At 47.4% G+C, this 17,982-nt stretch overlaps 1 protein-coding gene across 1 annotated transcript; it reads left to right on the top strand.

Annotated features, from left to right (window-relative positions):
• Window positions 1-3,117: 3,117 nt before the first annotated feature.
• Cst7 (cystatin F) lies at window positions 3,118-17,634 on the top strand. Its single transcript, XM_027956145.3, has 4 exons — window positions 3,118-3,404; window positions 13,775-13,947; window positions 16,194-16,310; window positions 17,025-17,634. Exons 1-4 carry the CDS (start codon window positions 3,335-3,337, stop codon window positions 17,100-17,102), a joined length of 438 nt encoding a protein of 145 aa, XP_027811946.2. The 5' UTR covers window positions 3,118-3,334; the 3' UTR covers window positions 17,103-17,634.
• Window positions 17,635-17,982: the final 348 nt, after the last annotated feature.

Here is a 17,982-nt window from a genome sequence, read left to right as displayed (position 1 = left end):
CTCAAACTTGTCTACCAGAACCCAGTGGCCTGATGTTTTTGCCCTGCTCTCAGGGAATAGGAGAGATCCCTAGCTGATCTTGTACATCTCCTGTCCTGGTCTGGAATCAGCCACGTCTCTTGAGTAGCCTCATCTTCTTAATGAGAAATTGCATTTAGTGGTGCTTGTTGCCACCCAATTGGCCATTTTGTATGGCCTCTTCAGTGGGGTTAATCAGTGTTTGTACTGAACTTTAGGAAGGTTGACAACAGGTTCTCCCAGGCTTCTACTACCCTGCCCCAAGCCACTCCCTTCCCTAGAGCAGGGGCAGGACCTGTGGTTTGCCTCTAAACTACAGAATATAATGCAGACAATGGGAGGTCAATTCTGCAATAATAATCCAAAAGACGTAGCCCAGTTCTCTAGAACTCTCTCATGCTGGGTTTAAGGAAGCAAGTGTGTACATTGGAAAGTCCCACAAGGCTAGGATATGAAGTGGCCTACATCCAGCAGCCAGAAAGGAACTGAGACCCTCGGTTCCTTTATCTTTTTTTTAATATTTATTTTTTAGTTGTAGTTGGACACAATACCTTTATTTTATTTATTTATTTATTTTTACGTGGTGCTGAGGATTGAACCCAGGGCCTCGCATGTGTTAGGCCAGCGCTCTACTGCTGAGCTACAACCCCTCCCAGTTCCTTAACTTCAAGGAACTGACAGCCAATTGGCACATAAGCTTGGAAATAAGTCCTTCCTCCTATTATCCTCTGGGCCTGCAGTCTGGGCTAGGACCAGCATTGCAACCTGGTGAGCCCTGAGCAGAGAACTCAGCTGAGTCAGGCCCAGACATCTGGCCCATAAACTAGGAAATGAAGATGTGCATTGCCTAACTTCATATGTGGTTCTTTGTTACACAGCCACAGATAACAATATAATAACTGGGCACACTTCATTGAAATTTCTTTACAGCCCTCTCCTAATATATGAGAGAGAGTTCTAAAACTCGCCCTCCACACCCAGTGGATGCCTGACAGAGGATAGTTCTGAACCCAATATATACTGTTTTTCCTATGCATTCATAATTCTGATGAAATTTAATTTATAATTCATGAATAATAAGAGATTAACAGCAATGACTAATAATAAAATAACAATTATAACAATATACTATAATAAAAGTTATATGAATGTGTCCTAATTCTTTCCCCACTTCCCCCCAAATTTTATTGAATCATACTCCCCCACCCCTCTGTTTGATGATCTGAGCTGTTACAAAGCCTACCTGATGAGATGAAGTAAGGTGGATGACTAGGCACTTATCACACTTGTGACCATAATTTTTGCAGTTTGAGGTGCAACATCAAAACTAGCACAAATTTCTTTTTCCATCTTCACAGTTTAACAGAAGATTCATTCATCCCATAGATCTTAGCAACCTCAACATACATTTTTTTTTCTTTCCTTACTAAGTCAAGAACTCTCACTTTTTAACTCAAAGGAAGCACTTTATGGCTTCTCTTTGGAATATTCAAATTAGCACCTGAGTAAAATAATTGTTACTTGAAAACAAGCACTGTGCTATTGTGATAGTCAATCTGATAACTGAGACAGCTACTAAGTAACAAACAGGTGAATAGCATATATAGCCTGGATACAATAGACCAAGGCATAATATATTAATATATATCCCAGGCAGGGACAGTATGAGATTTCATCCAGAAACACCCTCACAGACACACCCAAAAATAATGTTTAACCAAATAAGTGGGTACACTGTGGCAAAGTCAAGTTGACACATAAAATTAACCATCACAACATACACACACAGATTTAGACACATACACATATAAATTCATATCCATTCAGAAAACATACACATTCACCCTCAAAGACAAACTCTTGGACATACATACATGCATATACAAAGAGAGACGGATATATTTACATTTACACACATAACAGCTTATACACATACTGCTCCCTAGACTCTGCCACAACCCTGTAACAGCACTGTAGCAACAGTACCTTCCTGCTATGGCACTTTGTGACTTAATGTGAGTCTCCCTGTGCCTTTGCTCATCCAGCAGGCCTGAGAATGGTGAGGCCACAGGATGTGACAGTTCCTCCATTCGCACTCCAGGCATGGTGCTAAATGCATTTTTCGAGTAATAGTCCTCACAACAAATATCAGAGCAACCAGGAACCTGAGAGGACATGAGAGATTACATGTTTTGTCCAGGTCCCACAAAACCAGATCTCCCTGCCTGAAATCCAGTGTAACTCGGCAAGGCCCCCCTGGGACAGAGTTTCCCATGGGATCATGTAAAGTGAAGGCTCTGATTCAGAGTCTGCATGTCCCACCAGCCTAGGTGACAATGCCGGAACACCTCTCACAATAAGTTCAAGATCCAGACATTTCATCCCTACCTGCACATCCTATTTCTGAGGGCACAGGGATCTCCCTGAACCTAAGGCCATAAGAGTCTGTACTACAGTACAAGCACCATTTACATACAGAATGTAATGTACCCATTTAACCTCCATCTAGTGGAGAAAGTTCATTTACGTGGTGAAAACTCCTAAATCCTCACCATAACCTGGGGGAGGAGGGACACTGAGGCAGGCAGCCTCTAAGGTCTAGGGCTACTAAGAAGCAGAACCAATTCAAACTCATAATCAGAGTTTATAATCTCTGGGCTGGCAGGTAAATGAGAGGCCAGAATCACTGGGACACATACTGTTCTTTTCCCTCCTTTGCTGGCTTTGAGCCCAAGAGGTTAAGTGATTAAACAGTTAGTCACCAAACCCTGCTCAACTCCTGGTTTCCTGATGCAGAAATCTTTCAGAGGGCACTTGTTTGAGGATGTTCATCCGCTAAAGCTGTATGTAGTCTGACCCTGTTTTCCTACTCAAGTTCCTAGGGGTAGATGTCACTCACACCTAGGGCCGCTCAGAACGTGGTTCCTTTGAGAGAAGAAAGTCAAGTGATTCTGCTTCTGAAAATCCCCTCTTTTTTTTTTAAGCGCTGCCTCCCGCCCATAAGTATTTCTGGGGTAGAAAAATGCACACGCTTTGTTCGCAGGTCTCATTTCTCTTCCTCCTCCCCCAGTAAATGATCGCAGCTTGGAAACTTATAAAGGAAGCGGTTGCCTTTGTGGCGGATAGATTTGGAGATGAGCTTCTGGTAAAAATGATTCAGCAAGAAACCACCCCCTACCCAGCCCCCAAACTGGCAGCCCACACCCCTCCCCAGCCCAGGGGGCGGTGTGCAGGACCGGCTCCACCCTAGGCGGGCAACCCACCACCGACCCGGGAGCTCAGCCCACTGCTCCGCACTGCTCACAGCCCGACAGTCATGCTGGCGGCCGGGGCGCTGCTCGCCTTCTGCTGCCTGGTCTCCAGCACTAGCAGCGGCCCTTCCCCAGGTAAGAGGAGGGTCTCCTGGTCGCTCCCCACGGTGGGCCCGCCCTGAGATTGCTCCAGGCGTCCCTGCGTTTTCTCCCGCCTCGGATCTTCCCCGATACTGTCTTGGTTTGGAGCCAACAGAGAACCGCACAGCAGCGAGGGGCGCAGGGCTCCGGGTCCTGGCAGCAGCTGCCTCGCGGGGAGCCAGGCTTCAGGGATGGAGGATATGGGGACTGTCTCTGCTGGGAACAGTGGAAACGTCTTCGGGTCCTTGATGCTAACCGATCCTGAGTCCGGTCACGTAGAGTACAGGGACCCAGAGGAAGGCTGAGTGGCGGTTAGGCGACTTTTATCTGGCTGTTCGTCCTTCCTGCCTGCCTGCGGACTACTTTCCTGTGACTTGGCCTCAGGGACCCTAAGGATCAGACACTTGTCCTTCCTGCAGTCTGCTCCCTTATTGTCCACGCAGGGGGAGGCCGGGGAGGAGGAAGAGAAGGACACTCCCTGTGCGCTGGGAAACTGAGGCAGAGCCAGGTTAGGTAACTTGCCCAAGTCACACAGGCTTGAGCGCCTGCTCCCCAGGAGTGAGCTGGGCGATGCTCTCCCAGCATGCAGAATCAAACCCCAGAGGAAGAGTGAGAGGGCCCCTTCCTTGTTTAACCAAGGAACCCTGTCACTAAGCCCCCCTCTCTGCTGGCAGGGACAGCACTCAAACTGCATCTGGTTTCTGCCCTTCTCCCTCGCTCGGGTTTGGCCAAAGGTAACCAGATAGAGGGTGTTCAGGGAGGACCAATGACAAGGGGATGGTACCCAGAGTCCAAGGTCCATAGAAGGTGCACACCCCTTCATGGTGAATCAAGATACCAAGGAATCAGGGACACTAGGGGACACAGCTTCAGGCTCCTAAACCTACAGGTCAATGTTATAACTTGGGGGCCACAGGTTCAGGGCAGGAGTGGGAGAGTGGGCAATCTTCCGCTGTCAGAGAAGGAGACAAGCCACAGCAGCCTCAGGGTGGGTGCTCAGCAATGGGGTGGTTAACACATTGCTAAACTAACAATGAGCTGCCTGCTCCCTGCCTTCTTAATTCACACCATGAGACCCTTAATTCCAGCTTCTCAGCCTGTCCTCCTGTCCCTGTCCCGATCCACATTGCCCTCCTGCTCCCTTCCCCCTGCTGTCAAGGATGGAAGTCAGGAGCAAAAAATGCACATTGACACCAAAGAAGCAAGCCCCTTTTCAAAGCCTTAGTGAAAGGTGTCCTGGATGGGATATGGAGTCTGTGGTGTTACCATGTCCTGGAATTATCCATACTTACTGTTCATGATTTGCATAAGTTCTGGTTTGCCTCAGTGTTCTCATCTGACACAGCAGGGACAGAGTAGTACTAGGGGATCCTTGAGGCCTGACATACTGGATGACTGTTAGTGGCATCTTTCTGGCCATATTACCATCCACTTTGCTGGTGAAGGGATGCTGGAAAAAGTCCTCACCTATCCACTCCATATTTGAGCCATACAGAGCTGCATCAGGGCTAGAAGAAGTGGGACTCTCCCTTCAGCATCCCCTCCAGGCCAGCCTGGGCCTCCTTCCCAAGACCTGTTTTCTGCCACTGAACCCAGATGGGTGCCCAGAGTCCACCCTCACTCATGGGGCCCTCAGGGCACCACAGACCCACTACCTACTAGCCATGGATCCTGGGACTTCCCTAAGCCTGAGTCCCAGCATCCATGAAATAAGAAATAACTACATACTCACTCAACCCTGGGGAGCCTTAGTTGAGTTGGATCAGGGAAGGCACTCCAGAGGTACATGGTGGACGTGGAGTCTCTGTAGCCACGTTGCCCCTTGCTCATGAGTCTGGTGCAGCCCTTTCCTCTGCTGTGCTAGCGACAGCAATTTTTCCTGGTCCTTCCTTCAAGGTCCTCATCTGTACAGTGAGGGTGCCTGGAAGCCCCTATCTGGTGTTTGAACTGAGCCAAGAGCCCCAGACCGGAATCTACTCTCACCTCCTATCCATGACTCCTATAGCTTCTCTGTTACTTCTTCTGAAAACAGATCTCAGAGACTTTTGAGAGTTGGCAAAAGGGACTCCAGGTAGCACCCTATGGACATTTGGCTTCTCTCCATGCCCACTAACTAAACTGCAGAGACCTCCATGCTGAGGCCCAGGTCTCCTCCCTGAGCCCTTCACAACATAGGAAATTGCCACATTGCCTCTGCCCTTTCACCGTTGGTTGAAGATGAAAAGCCCTTCTTTCTCAACCTCTCATCAATTCCAGGAAGCTCCACTGCTTGCCATGTCACACTCTGTCCCCTTCCCACCCCCTCACCAGTTAAGATTGCAGTAGCCCATCTGCCCTGGGGCAGGGATCTGTGGTCAAGTAGCTACCTGCTTCCAGGAGCACTGCATTATACCCAGAGAGGACCCCTGAAGCAGGGGGTCAGGAGGGTGGCACCTACACCCTGGCTTCCTGCAGGAACCCCTGGGAACTACTGCAGGTTGGATCTGTACCTGGAGGTGATCACTCACCACCTTCTATGTTGAGATTTCTATGTTCTGGACATAGGTTTGCCCCCAGAGACCTCCCACCTTCACTGTGGCCCTATTGCACGTTGATATATTGGATGATAATTACACTGTTGCTTCATGTGTGTTACCTCATATATTCTCAGCACTACTCTAGAAGGTTCCTGCCATCATTATCTCCATTTTACAGATGGGAACACAGAGGTTCAGAGAGGTTAAGCAGCTTGCCCAAAGTTTCATAACCAGTGAAATTTCAAAGCTGGGATTCCAACACTGGGAGTGGAGATAAGATATCTGGACTAATCCTGGGAGAAACCCGCATCCTGAGTATGCCAAGGGGACATGTGTGCCCTCAAAAGGATGGGTTCACTCATTTCTCATCACTCAGGTATCCCAGAGCACATGGTAGAGACCCAGACTCAAGGAATTTTGGTAGCATCAGGTGAGAGCAGCACAGGGATGCAGGGTTCAGATGACTGTCTCCAAGAGGATGGAACAAGCACCCCTGAGCAGGACACTTACCTCCCACCACTGCAGTCCTTGGCACAAACTTCAGACTTCTGAAGGGTCCCAGCACCCAAGTTGGCACCAGCCCATGAAAAGGACAACACCTCTACCCCACCCACCACCCAGGAGTGTCTAGCTTTCAAATACTTGGGTTTCCTCCTGGAAACCTGGGATAGATTTCACCCACTGGAGAGTCCCCAAGCCATGCGTAACCATTCCAACAAAGGATGATGGTGGACAAGGCCAGCTTCCCTAAACACCTGAACACTTCCTCTTTCCTACTCAAGGCAGGAACTCTTCCAAAAAATTCCCCTCCCAGACTTTGGGGTGGGGCCAGACAGGGAGGAGGGGCACTAGCCAAAAGCCAACATCTTCTACTCAGCTTCAGTACTTTGAAATGTGGCCAGTGTCCAAAATTCTGTTGTCTTCTTATGGCGACATGTGACCAGTGTGTCTTACTTTTTCAGAAGTGCAAATTAAGAGAGTAGATGGTGGTACAGCTTATAATTGGGAGGCAAGGCAAGAGGACTGCAAGTTCAGGCCAGCCTCAGCAACTTAGCAGGACACTTTAGCAGGCTGAGGATGGCTCCCATGGTAGAACATCCCAGAAGCTATTTGTGGAGTCCCTTAGGGTACATTGGCATGTATATTAGTGGTAGTTCCAGGACACATTCTAACCTCTTTAATCTGCTTGGAAATAGTGAGCAATTGCTGCAACTAAGAACACTCTGGATCCTGACAGTGTCTCCCAAGCTTTGAGGTTATCTGTTTCACTTTCAATCTCATTTAAACTTTTAGATATATCCTTGAAAGAGTCATTACATAGCAAGTGTGTCCTTTACATGAAGTATGTCCAGGGATCCAAATGTCAATGTTAGGATTCTAAAGAAAGGAGTACAGAGGTAGATCAGGAATAGAAATAGGAACAGGAATGTCGGAATAGAAGTCATTTGTGATTTATATGGGAAAAAAATGTATTTTTAAGCAGAGTACATCAGAACATTTCCTCCTAGCTTTCCCTTCCATTCTTATCTTCACCATCTGGGAGAGGCGGGACCTCCAGACTTCTGTGAGTCATGGACTGTTAGTGCTGATAAGGGCTAACAGGTGACTTACAGGAGCATGTACCCTGTAGCCCAGGGTCTAGAACAGCTGAGGAGCCTTGCAGGAATCACCAGTCTATCCTAGTTCTCTAGAGGGTCCAGAGCTGCTGTAGGGCAGAAAGGGGAAGTTTCTGCCCACCTAGGCACTCCTGGGGTGTGTCCTATTACATCTCCTCTCTTCCCAGAAAGGACAACCTCTGAGGACACTAAGTGCATCCTAAAGCTAGAAGGGCAGAAGCTCAGCTTTCCTCTCTCCAAGCCTCTTCAGCATTTTGCATCTGCACACTGGGTGTCCCTTGTCCCCTCAGTGCTGTGACACTGGGGCAGTGCTTCCTGAGTGGGACAGCGTGCCTGAATCAGTATCCTGCCCAATGCTGTGCATCACCCAGCCCCAATCTTCCTTCCTTCCCCTGCCTCTCAAAGAGTCACGGAGTTGCTGTCTCTGCAGGGTTCCTCCCTCACCTCCCCTGGACCCCCTTGCCCCACATGCATCTCAGTCTGTTCTGGAAGCTTCCTACCTTTTGTTACAGGACACTATTGCCACCTAGGGAAGAGGCTAGGCTACACTGCCCACTGGTCACCAAATATTCAGAGTCAAAGTGGTGGAAAAATGGATTTTATTCAAAGCCAGCTTTGAAGGAAGATAGGAGAAACTTTTATTTCAAAATTTTCTTCTTTAGAGGCTCTGGGGAACGCTTTTAAAAGAGAAGACGTGGCAAAATGGGACAAAAGATAGGAAATAAGCATGCTGATTTAGTTAGTCTATGCTGGACAGGCTGAGCAGGGGGTGATCTCAGCTCTCAGTTTCCTTGGCGCCTCCCAGGTCAGGGCAGGCAGTCCCTCCATCTTAACTAAGGAAGTTGCTTTCACTTTTTGAGGAGCCCCCATTTTCGGTCTGCTCCACTTTCTGGGGACACAGCCCATACTTCCCACCTCATACATTTTACTCGAAAAAAGAGTTCATAGCGGTTACCTTTGAAATACCTTAGTATTGGTTGTTTTGGTTTGTTTGTTTGTTATACTCTTCTCAAACTTCCCACTCAAAATAGAAAAGTTTATATTAAAAAAATCATACATGTTTCTTTACAAAGAAAATATGAGCAATTACCTTGGGGGGGGGGGGGGAACCCTGTTCTCTGATGGCACAGATACACTGAAACCACTGTCCCTTTCACAAAAATGTCTTTCTCTACTGTCTAGACTAAAACCACACTCCACTTCCATGGTCAGTATGTATTTGATACCCAGGGAGCAGCCTGAGGCACTGGGCTCCTTCCCCTATTGAACTGACTTCCACAGGGTGCAGGAGACTCCCACTACCACCATCTGTGCCCCACCTGGGCCAGAAGCACCCAGGGAAGGCAGGTTCCAGGGTCACACCAAGACCCATCAACCCTAGCTCTGGTGCTCAAGGAATGGAAGCAGATTTTGTTGTTTTGATCCTGGGAGACCTTTTGCAAAGGCTTTCAAGGCTACTGGGGAATGTCATACTGGAGGGCATGCTGTGAAGGACAGCCCCAGAGACTTCACAGAGGGAATGCTATGAAGGACAGTTCTCCACAGACCACATGGCCACAAAGTTCTATGAGGAGGAGACACTAGAAATGTACAACTTTCTTGAAGATAAAAGGTCAAGTTCTTTGGGTACCAAATTCTAGAGAGGCTTGAAAAGTAATTGCAGCTTAGTTTTACCGTGGACCTCTGGCCTAGGAACCAGCCTAGGAGCCAGGTAGAGCCCCTCTTGGTCACACAGTGATGGTCTCTCTTCACAAAGGAGGCTAAGCCCCAGAGCCACTGGGATACCCTCAAAGTTACAGAATTCTCCTAGACTCATGTCTTCTCTACTACATCACCCACCCCTTGGGCTACTACAAGGAGAGAAGACTCCACAGGTGAGCTGCAGGTGGCCAGCAGCCTTACCCTTCTGGCACACTTAGTGGGGTCAAGCATCTGGGTTCCAGGGAGGACAATGGTGAATGACCACCTCTGTGTCTCTTAGTAGGAATTTATTGATAAGCTCACTGACCTGAGCTCTAGTCACCATTCCTCACTTCTGGTGTGATGCATGTCACCTGGTTGGAACATCACCAAGTAATTGTTACAACACACCTGACTGACCCCACCCTCCTACATGAGCAGTCTGTTTCAGAGATCAGGTACCTGGTATAAAGCCTGTTCCTTCCTTGTTCCCAGGCACCCTGCCCTTCCCCCTGGCCTCTGGGAGATCCATCTTGCAGGGCTCCTAGCTTGTGAGATTTTACCCTTCTTTCCTGTTCTGGGCCTTACCCATACCCTGGCCTGTCTAATTCCCAACTCCTAGTGCATTAGTCAGCTTTTAATTGCTATCATCAAAATACCTGATGAGCAATTTAGAGTAGGAAAAGTTTATTTGGGGCTCATGATTTATGAGGTTCAATCCCTGGTGAGCCAATTTCATTATTCTGGGCCTGAGGGTGAGGCAAAGTATCATGGCAGAAGGATGTGGTGGATTCAAACTGCTCCATTCATGGTACCCAGAAAGCAGAGAGAGAGAGAAGGGAAAGGGCCACAGGGAAGACAAACACTTCCAGGACATGCCCCCAATGGCCTTTCCCTCCAGCCACCTGCTTACAAGTTACCACCCAATTAGTCCATTCAAACTTGGATGGACCAATTAGGTTACAGCTCTCGCAATTAATCATCTCACCCTCAAACATTTCTGCATTAACACAGGAACTATGAGGGGACATCTCCTATCCAAACCATAACACCCAATTCAATGTAAAAGTCATTTCTCCTGTCTGCTTCCATTGGGCCTTATGATCATCTACTTGGTCCCAAAGATAAGGGCAATTTGTCCTCCAGAGGAACACCCAGATCTGCTTCCCACAATGAAACTAATGCTCCATTGAATTTACCTTGGTGTTTTCCTCCCAAATGTTTCAATTTCTTCATAACCCAGGGAACCCAATGGTGCCTTAACTCCCCAGAATGCCTGTATCCTGTCACCATTACCTCCTCAAACAACAGCATATCTAAAACCCAGACACACAGGGAGCTCTGCAGGCTTGGAAGGAAGGGAGAAGGTTGACCATGGGCTACCACCCACCTCTTCACTTCCTGTACTAGAAACCAAAGCCCCAAAGCTTACCTATGGTGAGCACTACTGCCACCCTCTGACAGCCAGGTCTCCCCTAAAGAAACACAGACACCCAGGGCTTTCACCTGAGGGGCCCATGCTTTCACCTGAGGGGCTCCTCCTGAAAGTGCAAACCAAAGGAAGAGGCACCCAATCCCCTAAAAGTGCCCTCTGCCTGGAGGGACACTGTCACCTGCACCAGGAAATGAGACCATAGCTGCCTGCAGCCTCTGTGCACTTGAAATGTGGTTCCTGCCACCACAGAGCTAAAGTTCCTATTTCATTTAATGTAGTTAATTTAATACAGTAGGTTGGTGCCAACCTCTTGGTGTGTTAATATTTCAGGGAATTCTTTTTTATCCTTCTTTCTTTTGTATGTGTGTGAGCAGGGAGGGGTACTGGGGACTGAACCCAGGGTCACTTCACCCCTGAGCTACATCCCCAGCCCTTTTAATTTTTTGATTTTGAGACAGATTCTTTGTAAAGTTAGCAATTGCATAGGACCTCGCTAAGTTACCAAGATTGGGCTCAAACTTGCAATCCTCCTGCCTCAGCTTCCCAAATCACTAGGATTACAGTGTGTACCTCTGTACCCAGCTCAAGGCATTCTTAAAAAGTGGGGTAGTTTACCAACCTAAGACCCTCTATCCCATTCTCCCTCCCCCACTAGTTTACTTAGAATTTCCCCAAAACCCTTTTTTTTATGATATTGGGATTGAACACAGGGCCATGCAAGGCAAGCACTCTACCAACTAGCTATATCCCCAGCCCTTAACATTTTATTATTTTAATATACAATCCCTGATCATTGAGAGGGGAGTAATCTTCTTTTTTTTATTGGTTGTTCAAAACATTACAAAGCTCTTGACATATCATATTTCATACATTTGATTCAAGTGGTTTATGAACTCCCATTTTTACCCCGTATACAGATTGCAGAATCACATCGGTTACACATCCACGTTTTTACATATTGCCATACTAGTGACTGTTGTATTCTGCTATCTTTCCTATCCTCTACTATCCCCCCACCACTCCCCTCCCCTCCCATCTTCTCTCTCTACCCCATCTACTGTAATTCATTTCTCTCCCTTGTTTTTTTTTTTTTTTTTTTTGAGAGGGGAGTAATATTCAAGACACTCTAACCGTCAACCAGAAAAGGTCCTTATCCACTTTTTGCAGTATGGAGCCTCTGTGGCTTCTTTAGAGTCATATTTCTTTCATAAAATCAAACACCTGCATCTGGCTCTGCTTTACCCCTAATCCTCCCCTCAGTCCAGCATCCCTAGTCTCCTAGGTCCTGGCCTACATATTTTGTTCTATTTCACACTCTAAGTGGGTTTTTTGTTTGTTTGCTTTTTCTTTTTCTTTTTTGCGAAGGATCTGTGGATTGATGGAGTAGGATTTTTCTTCTAGCTACTGTAGCAATATGTTTGATTTTTAGAAAATGGGTTATGTCAGTCCACATCAAGCTACTAAAACCCCAACTCACAGCTGCCTGCCATGGCTCCCTAATCTCTGAATACGGATGCAACCCACTGACCCAGTATCCTCACAGACAGGCCCCTGCACTCCTCATTCCCCTGCCTTAAATGTCTTGTCGCTCTGTTGTTGATCTCGTTTACTTGTAGAGCATTAAACTTCTGCATCTCCAGTTTCCAGAGCTGGCAGGAAGAGGAAGGCACAGAAAGCAGGTGCTACAAGTGCCTATGAACAAGTTGAACAAAGGAATGAATGGCAAGCTGGACTTGAGCAGGGTCGTCAGGGATCCTTCCAGTCTGCGAGCTCCACTTCTCTAGGAACTAGAAGCATAAGAGTTTGGGGAGCCAAGGAGGGATGTTGGGGTCCTCTGTTCTGCCTGGCTTTGGCACAGATGCTGGTGACAGAAGCCCTTCATGTTACTTTCCTCATATTCCGGCCAAATATGGGCTTCCTGATACAGGAAGAGCAAGAGAAAGTAGAATCAATCCAGCCCACCTACCATCCTTCACTGACTACATGCCAGGCTTGAGTGGATCCCTGAAGAATGGCATTCATTCCTAGGAAAGTAAAGACTTATACCCAGACTTGTACCCAGAGAACCTCAGGGGACAGTCTAGGAGAGATATCAGTGCTGGAGCTGTAGGAATTGGAGAGCTAGGGTGGGCTCCAACCAGAGTCTGAGATCAGATGTTCTGCCAAGAATGCAAGAGGAGGGTGGTTGAAGCCAGGGCAACCAGCCTCCTTACCAGTGGAGAGGCAGGACTGGGTTGAACAGTCCATGTGATCCACTTGGCTGAGACAAGCTGGAAGTGGTAGGGTGAGGGGCAGGCAGGGCCAGCTTCTTCTAACACCCTAAGACCACATCCTGTCCAGATGTCTCACCACTGGGGAGGCATGTTCAGTATTTCTTTAATATACATGTTGGAAATTCCCCTGGGTCCTAAAAATGTTCTATATGGTGGGGGACTGGACAGTGTTTTAGTGCGCTTTTATGTTGCTGTGACCAAAACACCCAACAAGAACAACTTAAGAGGAGAAGTTTATTTGGGACTCACAATTTTAGAAGTTTCAGTCCATAGACGGCTGATTCCATTGCTCTAGGACCTAGGTGAGGCAGTACATCGTGGAGGAATGGAACAGTGGAGGAGAACTTCTCAGCTCATGGTGGGGTCAGGAAGCAGAGAGAGCAAAGGAAGGGGCAGCAGGGATGATGAGCCCTCCCAGGGTATGCCCCCAGTGACCCACCTCCTCTAGCCATGCCCCACCTGCCTACAGTTACCATCTAGTCCATTCGAACTAGGATGGACTGATGAGGTTACAGCTCTCACAATCCAATCATTTCGCATCTGAACATTTTTGTATTAATATAGAAGCTTTTGGGGAACACCTCAGATCAAAACCATAACAGATAGGGATTACATCATACCTTCAGCACTATCTAGCTAAGGAGCTTTGGATGTTCAGCAGACATATGGATACACAAGTGCATGGTGGGGTGAGCATGGGTAGATGGATCAGGGGATAATCAGGGCTGAGGGCCATGAGGCAGAGAGAATAACTAAGCGACCCAAGGCATGAGGCATCACCCCTTGGATCATGTACCCTGCCACCATCAATGTTCCCATCTGGTACTGTGTTTCTCTCTTTCAGATTTCTGTTCACAGGACTTTAACTCAGGTGTGAAGCCAGGATTTCCCAAAACAATAAAGACTGATGACCCAGGAGTCCTCAAAGCTGCCAGACACAGTGTGGAAAAGTTTAACAACTGCACAAATGACATCTTCTTGTTCAAGGAGTCCTACATTAGCCGAGCGCTGGTACAGGTGAAGGTCTAGGTTCTGGTGGCCCCATTATCAGATACACCCCTGGGAAACCGAGAGACAGCAACCCACCACCTAGAACATATACAAGGACAGGAAGCTGATGGCGGCAATCAAAACCAGTGTGACTCACAGCCAAACACAAAAACCCAAGGTCCTTTGCTTGTTCAAACCACACTTCCCTTGGGTGGTCACCAGGCCGCTGGCCTAAAGCCCATTAATGGGACTAAGGGGTGCAGAGGCAATAACCCCACTCCTAGAGTAGCATGCTAGGCCTGACACTCCTGCAGAGCAGGTCACTGCTTTACCTGTTGGAGCTACCCCCACCAGAGTCCCAGGACCCCTGTCCTAGCTTTAGCCCCTCCTGCAGCCCCAAAGACCTTCTCACCATTCACATGGAATATACATTCAGATCCCACAGCTATGCCCAAGTCACTCCCTCTCTGACTCACAAAACTTGTATGCCAATCAGCCTGCTCAATGTCATATCCTGTAAGGCCATCACTCTTCTTAGTAACCTGCTGTGCCTGCTCAGTGCTGTTCCTCCTTCCTCAGGAGCCCAAGGGGCACTGTCAGCCTTGTTCATCTGTGTCCTAAGAATACATGACCAGCATGGATGATGGGAAGTAGAATAGTGAGGATGTTGTGGGACAGACGAGGCTAGACACTGAGGCAGAGAAAGGAAGCAGGTTCATTGGCTGCAGCCAGGTTCAGAATGGGGGCTTTCACCACAGTCCATCAATCCCTCTGAACCCCGAGTTCAGAGATTTTCAGAACTTTATACCCAGTGTGTAGGGGGAGGGGCTCAGAGGTTCACAATATGTAGAAGTCCACACAAAAGCAGCTTTTTTCACTGTTCTAGGCATTGAACCCAGGCCTGAATACAAAAATGCAAACGCCTCTGTGGAGGCCTTGGGTTATTAGTCTTTCTTATCACATCCTCCTTCTGCAACACACCTCCTGCCTGAAAAATCTGTTGCAGAAATTCTTGCTGATGGTCTAAGAATAGTTATGGTGAGGGTCTCTGGAGAAGCTTAATTAAGATTTTCTGTGGAGGAGGGAGTGCCACTACAAGGAGACACCTTCAGGAGGTGGATTACCTGGTGGTCTCTAAGGACACATCTGCTGATGTAGGAAGTTGGTTTCAGATGACGTCCACACACCCAGCTTGCCCTGGTGCCTGGAGGGACAGAAGTGACATGGGAGTGGCCCTATCCTAAAGCAGATGGTCTTCACTTCACTTTTGGTTACTGACTCAGTAACCACAGGGTTAGTGGTGACTTTTATAATCTTATGCTTTTGGGCAACTGCAACATTTTTAAAATGTATTTTTAGCAGTTTAAGGGCCTTTGTTTTTTATTTATTTATATATGGTGCTGAGAATCAAACCCAGTGCCTCACACATATAGGCAAATGCTCTACCACTGGGCCACAACCCCAGACCCAAACTGCAAATTTTGTAAGAGCAGTTGTGTTCTGATATTAGGAAACATTCTATAGAAGACAGTTTGGTTTGTGCCAATGTCATCACTCCAAGGCTCAGTCTCAGGAGCCTTGGGTCTTGCCTTCCCCAGGAAGGTCAGTGCAATGCTTTGGACTTGAGTCCCCAAAGTCCTCCATGACAGGGTAAGGACACTGTCCTTCTGTACCTTGGTGATGCTGGAGATTTTATTTCATTTGGTATTTGGTAGGCCAGAGATTAAAACTTGAGGAAATTTTATTCAAATTTTCTTAGAACAAAAAAGAATAAAATGAAATAGATCATGACTATGTCTAATGGAGAGTTATTTTGAAATCTAAAATAAAACAAAACACACCATTCCCAGAAACAGGGAAGGATGCTAGCAGATGTCTAAAACTCAGCAGGTGTGTCCTTTATTCAAACACCACCTTGGGTGCATAGGGGCTGTGGGATGGGGCAATCCCAGCCTGGAATCCCTCTTGAATACAGAGTTCTGAGCAGAAAGGAGCCATCTTAAAATGGGAGACAAAGTCCTCAAGTCCTTGTCAGTCAGCCTTGTGAGTAAGCATGGGAAAGGGAGTCAGGGGAATCTAGGCACCGGCTTCCTCCCCATTAGTTCTTCTGCAAAGTCCTGGGCTTTCCTTCACCCAGAGGTGGCTCTGGGAAGCCAGCTCACTGCCCAGAGCCTTCTTCACCTATCTTAATGCACCTCTTGCTAGCAGAGGGGCTGCCATCCTAGCCAGCCTGTGCCCAATAACCCAGGACCCTATCCCTTTATTCTTTCCAGGTAGTGAAAGGCCTGAAATACATGCTGGAGGTGGAAATCGGCAGAACTACATGCAGAAAAACCACACACCATCCCCTGGACAATTGTGACTTCCAAACCAACCCTGACTTGAAGCGTGTAAGGAAGAGGGGCTGCCCTCTCAGCCTAGCCCTCCTTAACTGCTCCACTCATCCTTCAGGGCTGGGGCTGCTTCTCTGACCTGATCAGTTCCCTGACCACACACTTCCAAACCTCAGTCCAGAAGAGGTCAAGCACAACGCACAGACACACATGGAGAGTGCGAGGCAACAACATCCTCTCCAACACCCCCCTACATGACCTGTTCTTCCCTCCATGAAAGACACATCTCAGGAGAGAAATGCCTGGAATCAGGGTAGGGAGATTAGAGCAGGAAAAACTTCCATATAATTCAGAAATTACATATGTGTGTGTGTATTATACATAGTATGACATGTCATATGATCTATATATTATATATGGTATGATATATATCATGTTATGACAGATATATAGCATGATATATGATATAATGATATATAATATCTCCCTTTGCAAAGAGAAAGCAAATGTGGCAAAACTCAATAATTCATAAATATAGGTGAAAAGTACATATTCTTAAATCATTCTTTCAATTTTCTTTGAAAATTTTCCAAATAAAAATGGGAGCGAGGGATACCTCTTCAGTGAGGAACACACCCATGCACACACATACACACATACACAACACCTTAGTGGCCCAGGTGTGGTATCAAAGTGTGCCAGGAGAGTCCTTTGGTGGGGAGGGTCCTCTGAGGCATTCGGGGGTCCTTAGGTGAGCCTTTCTTTTTTCAGATTCTGAGTTGCTATACTGAAGTTTGGGTCATCCCCTGGCTCCGAAGGTTCGAGGTGCCTATTATTCGTTGCCAGTGAGTTCTGACTTTCGCCTGAGTTCTGCCTGACTTTCGCCTGCCTCTTCAGCAAAACTTTGGCTGTAAGGACACCCACCATACTTGTGCTCTTCGTTTCCTTCAGCCCCAGCACTGTGCCCAGCTGATACAAACCTTTAAGGACCTTCTCATGTGTAGGCAGATGGAAGTGCTAATGGGTCATTACAGAGTAGCTGGAGTGGGAAAATGACAGTTCATCATGGCCAGATTAAATATATCACATTTCCTTCTGTAACTTTATTGATGCTGTACTCTCAGATAGAGGGTCTGAACCTGTATGGGTCTGAGTCTTTTGATGGGCCTCATTGGGGTTGGGGACAGACAGATGTAGGCTGACCTGAAGGGGAGGACAGGGTACTCTCTCCCATCCCTCACCCGATGGAGAGTCAAGGCATCCATCTCTTGGTTTCAGTTATTAGCATTATAGCACTAGATCTGGGACAAGTGTGCTACTGATCACTTGATCTCTGAGGATGATTAAAGTTATTAATAAAAGACTGATCATTCCAGTGCAATGGCTCTGTGTGTCACCTTTTAGTAGCAAAATCAGGAAGATGAGGAGAGCAGTGCCAGGAGTCCTTTTCATTGTGTGCTCTGGCAAGTTTAGGTTGCTTCCATAAAGTTTCTCAGAGGCTTGTCCAGCAATTAGCTGCTAATTAAAATGTAAAGTCGGAGCAACTAGAAACAGGGAAGCCTGTCAACATGGTGAACAGACAGGGCAAGGTGACCCTATAGAGGTTGGGAGAGCCTGCCCTCCAGTCAGGTTTCTTCAGGGTCAGGCCTTCACCTGAGTTCTCTGCTGCCTTTGAGGCCTATTTGGAACAGCTTAGCAGGAGCACAGAAGTGCTTGGGCATGTAGGGTG

The sequence above is a fragment of the Marmota flaviventris genome, chromosome 2, assembly GCF_047511675.1.
Source record: "Marmota flaviventris isolate mMarFla1 chromosome 2, mMarFla1.hap1, whole genome shotgun sequence".
NCBI lineage: Eukaryota > Metazoa > Chordata > Mammalia > Rodentia > Sciuridae > Marmota > Marmota flaviventris.
Note: the sequence above shows the minus strand (reverse complement) of the source record. Positions and strands in the feature narration are given on the sequence as shown.

Coding starts and splice junctions, on each gene's coding strand:
- Cst7 (XM_027956145.3), top strand. CDS start 3,335: ATGCTGGCGGCCGGGGCGCTGCTCGCCTTCTGCTGCCTGGTCTCCAGC. Junction 3,405..13,774: donor TAGCAGCGGCCCTTCCCCAG/GTAAGAGGAGGG, acceptor TCTCTCTTTCAG/ATTTCTGTTCACAGGACTTT. Junction 13,948..16,193: donor TTAGCCGAGCGCTGGTACAG/GTGAAGGTCTAG, acceptor TATTCTTTCCAG/GTAGTGAAAGGCCTGAAATA.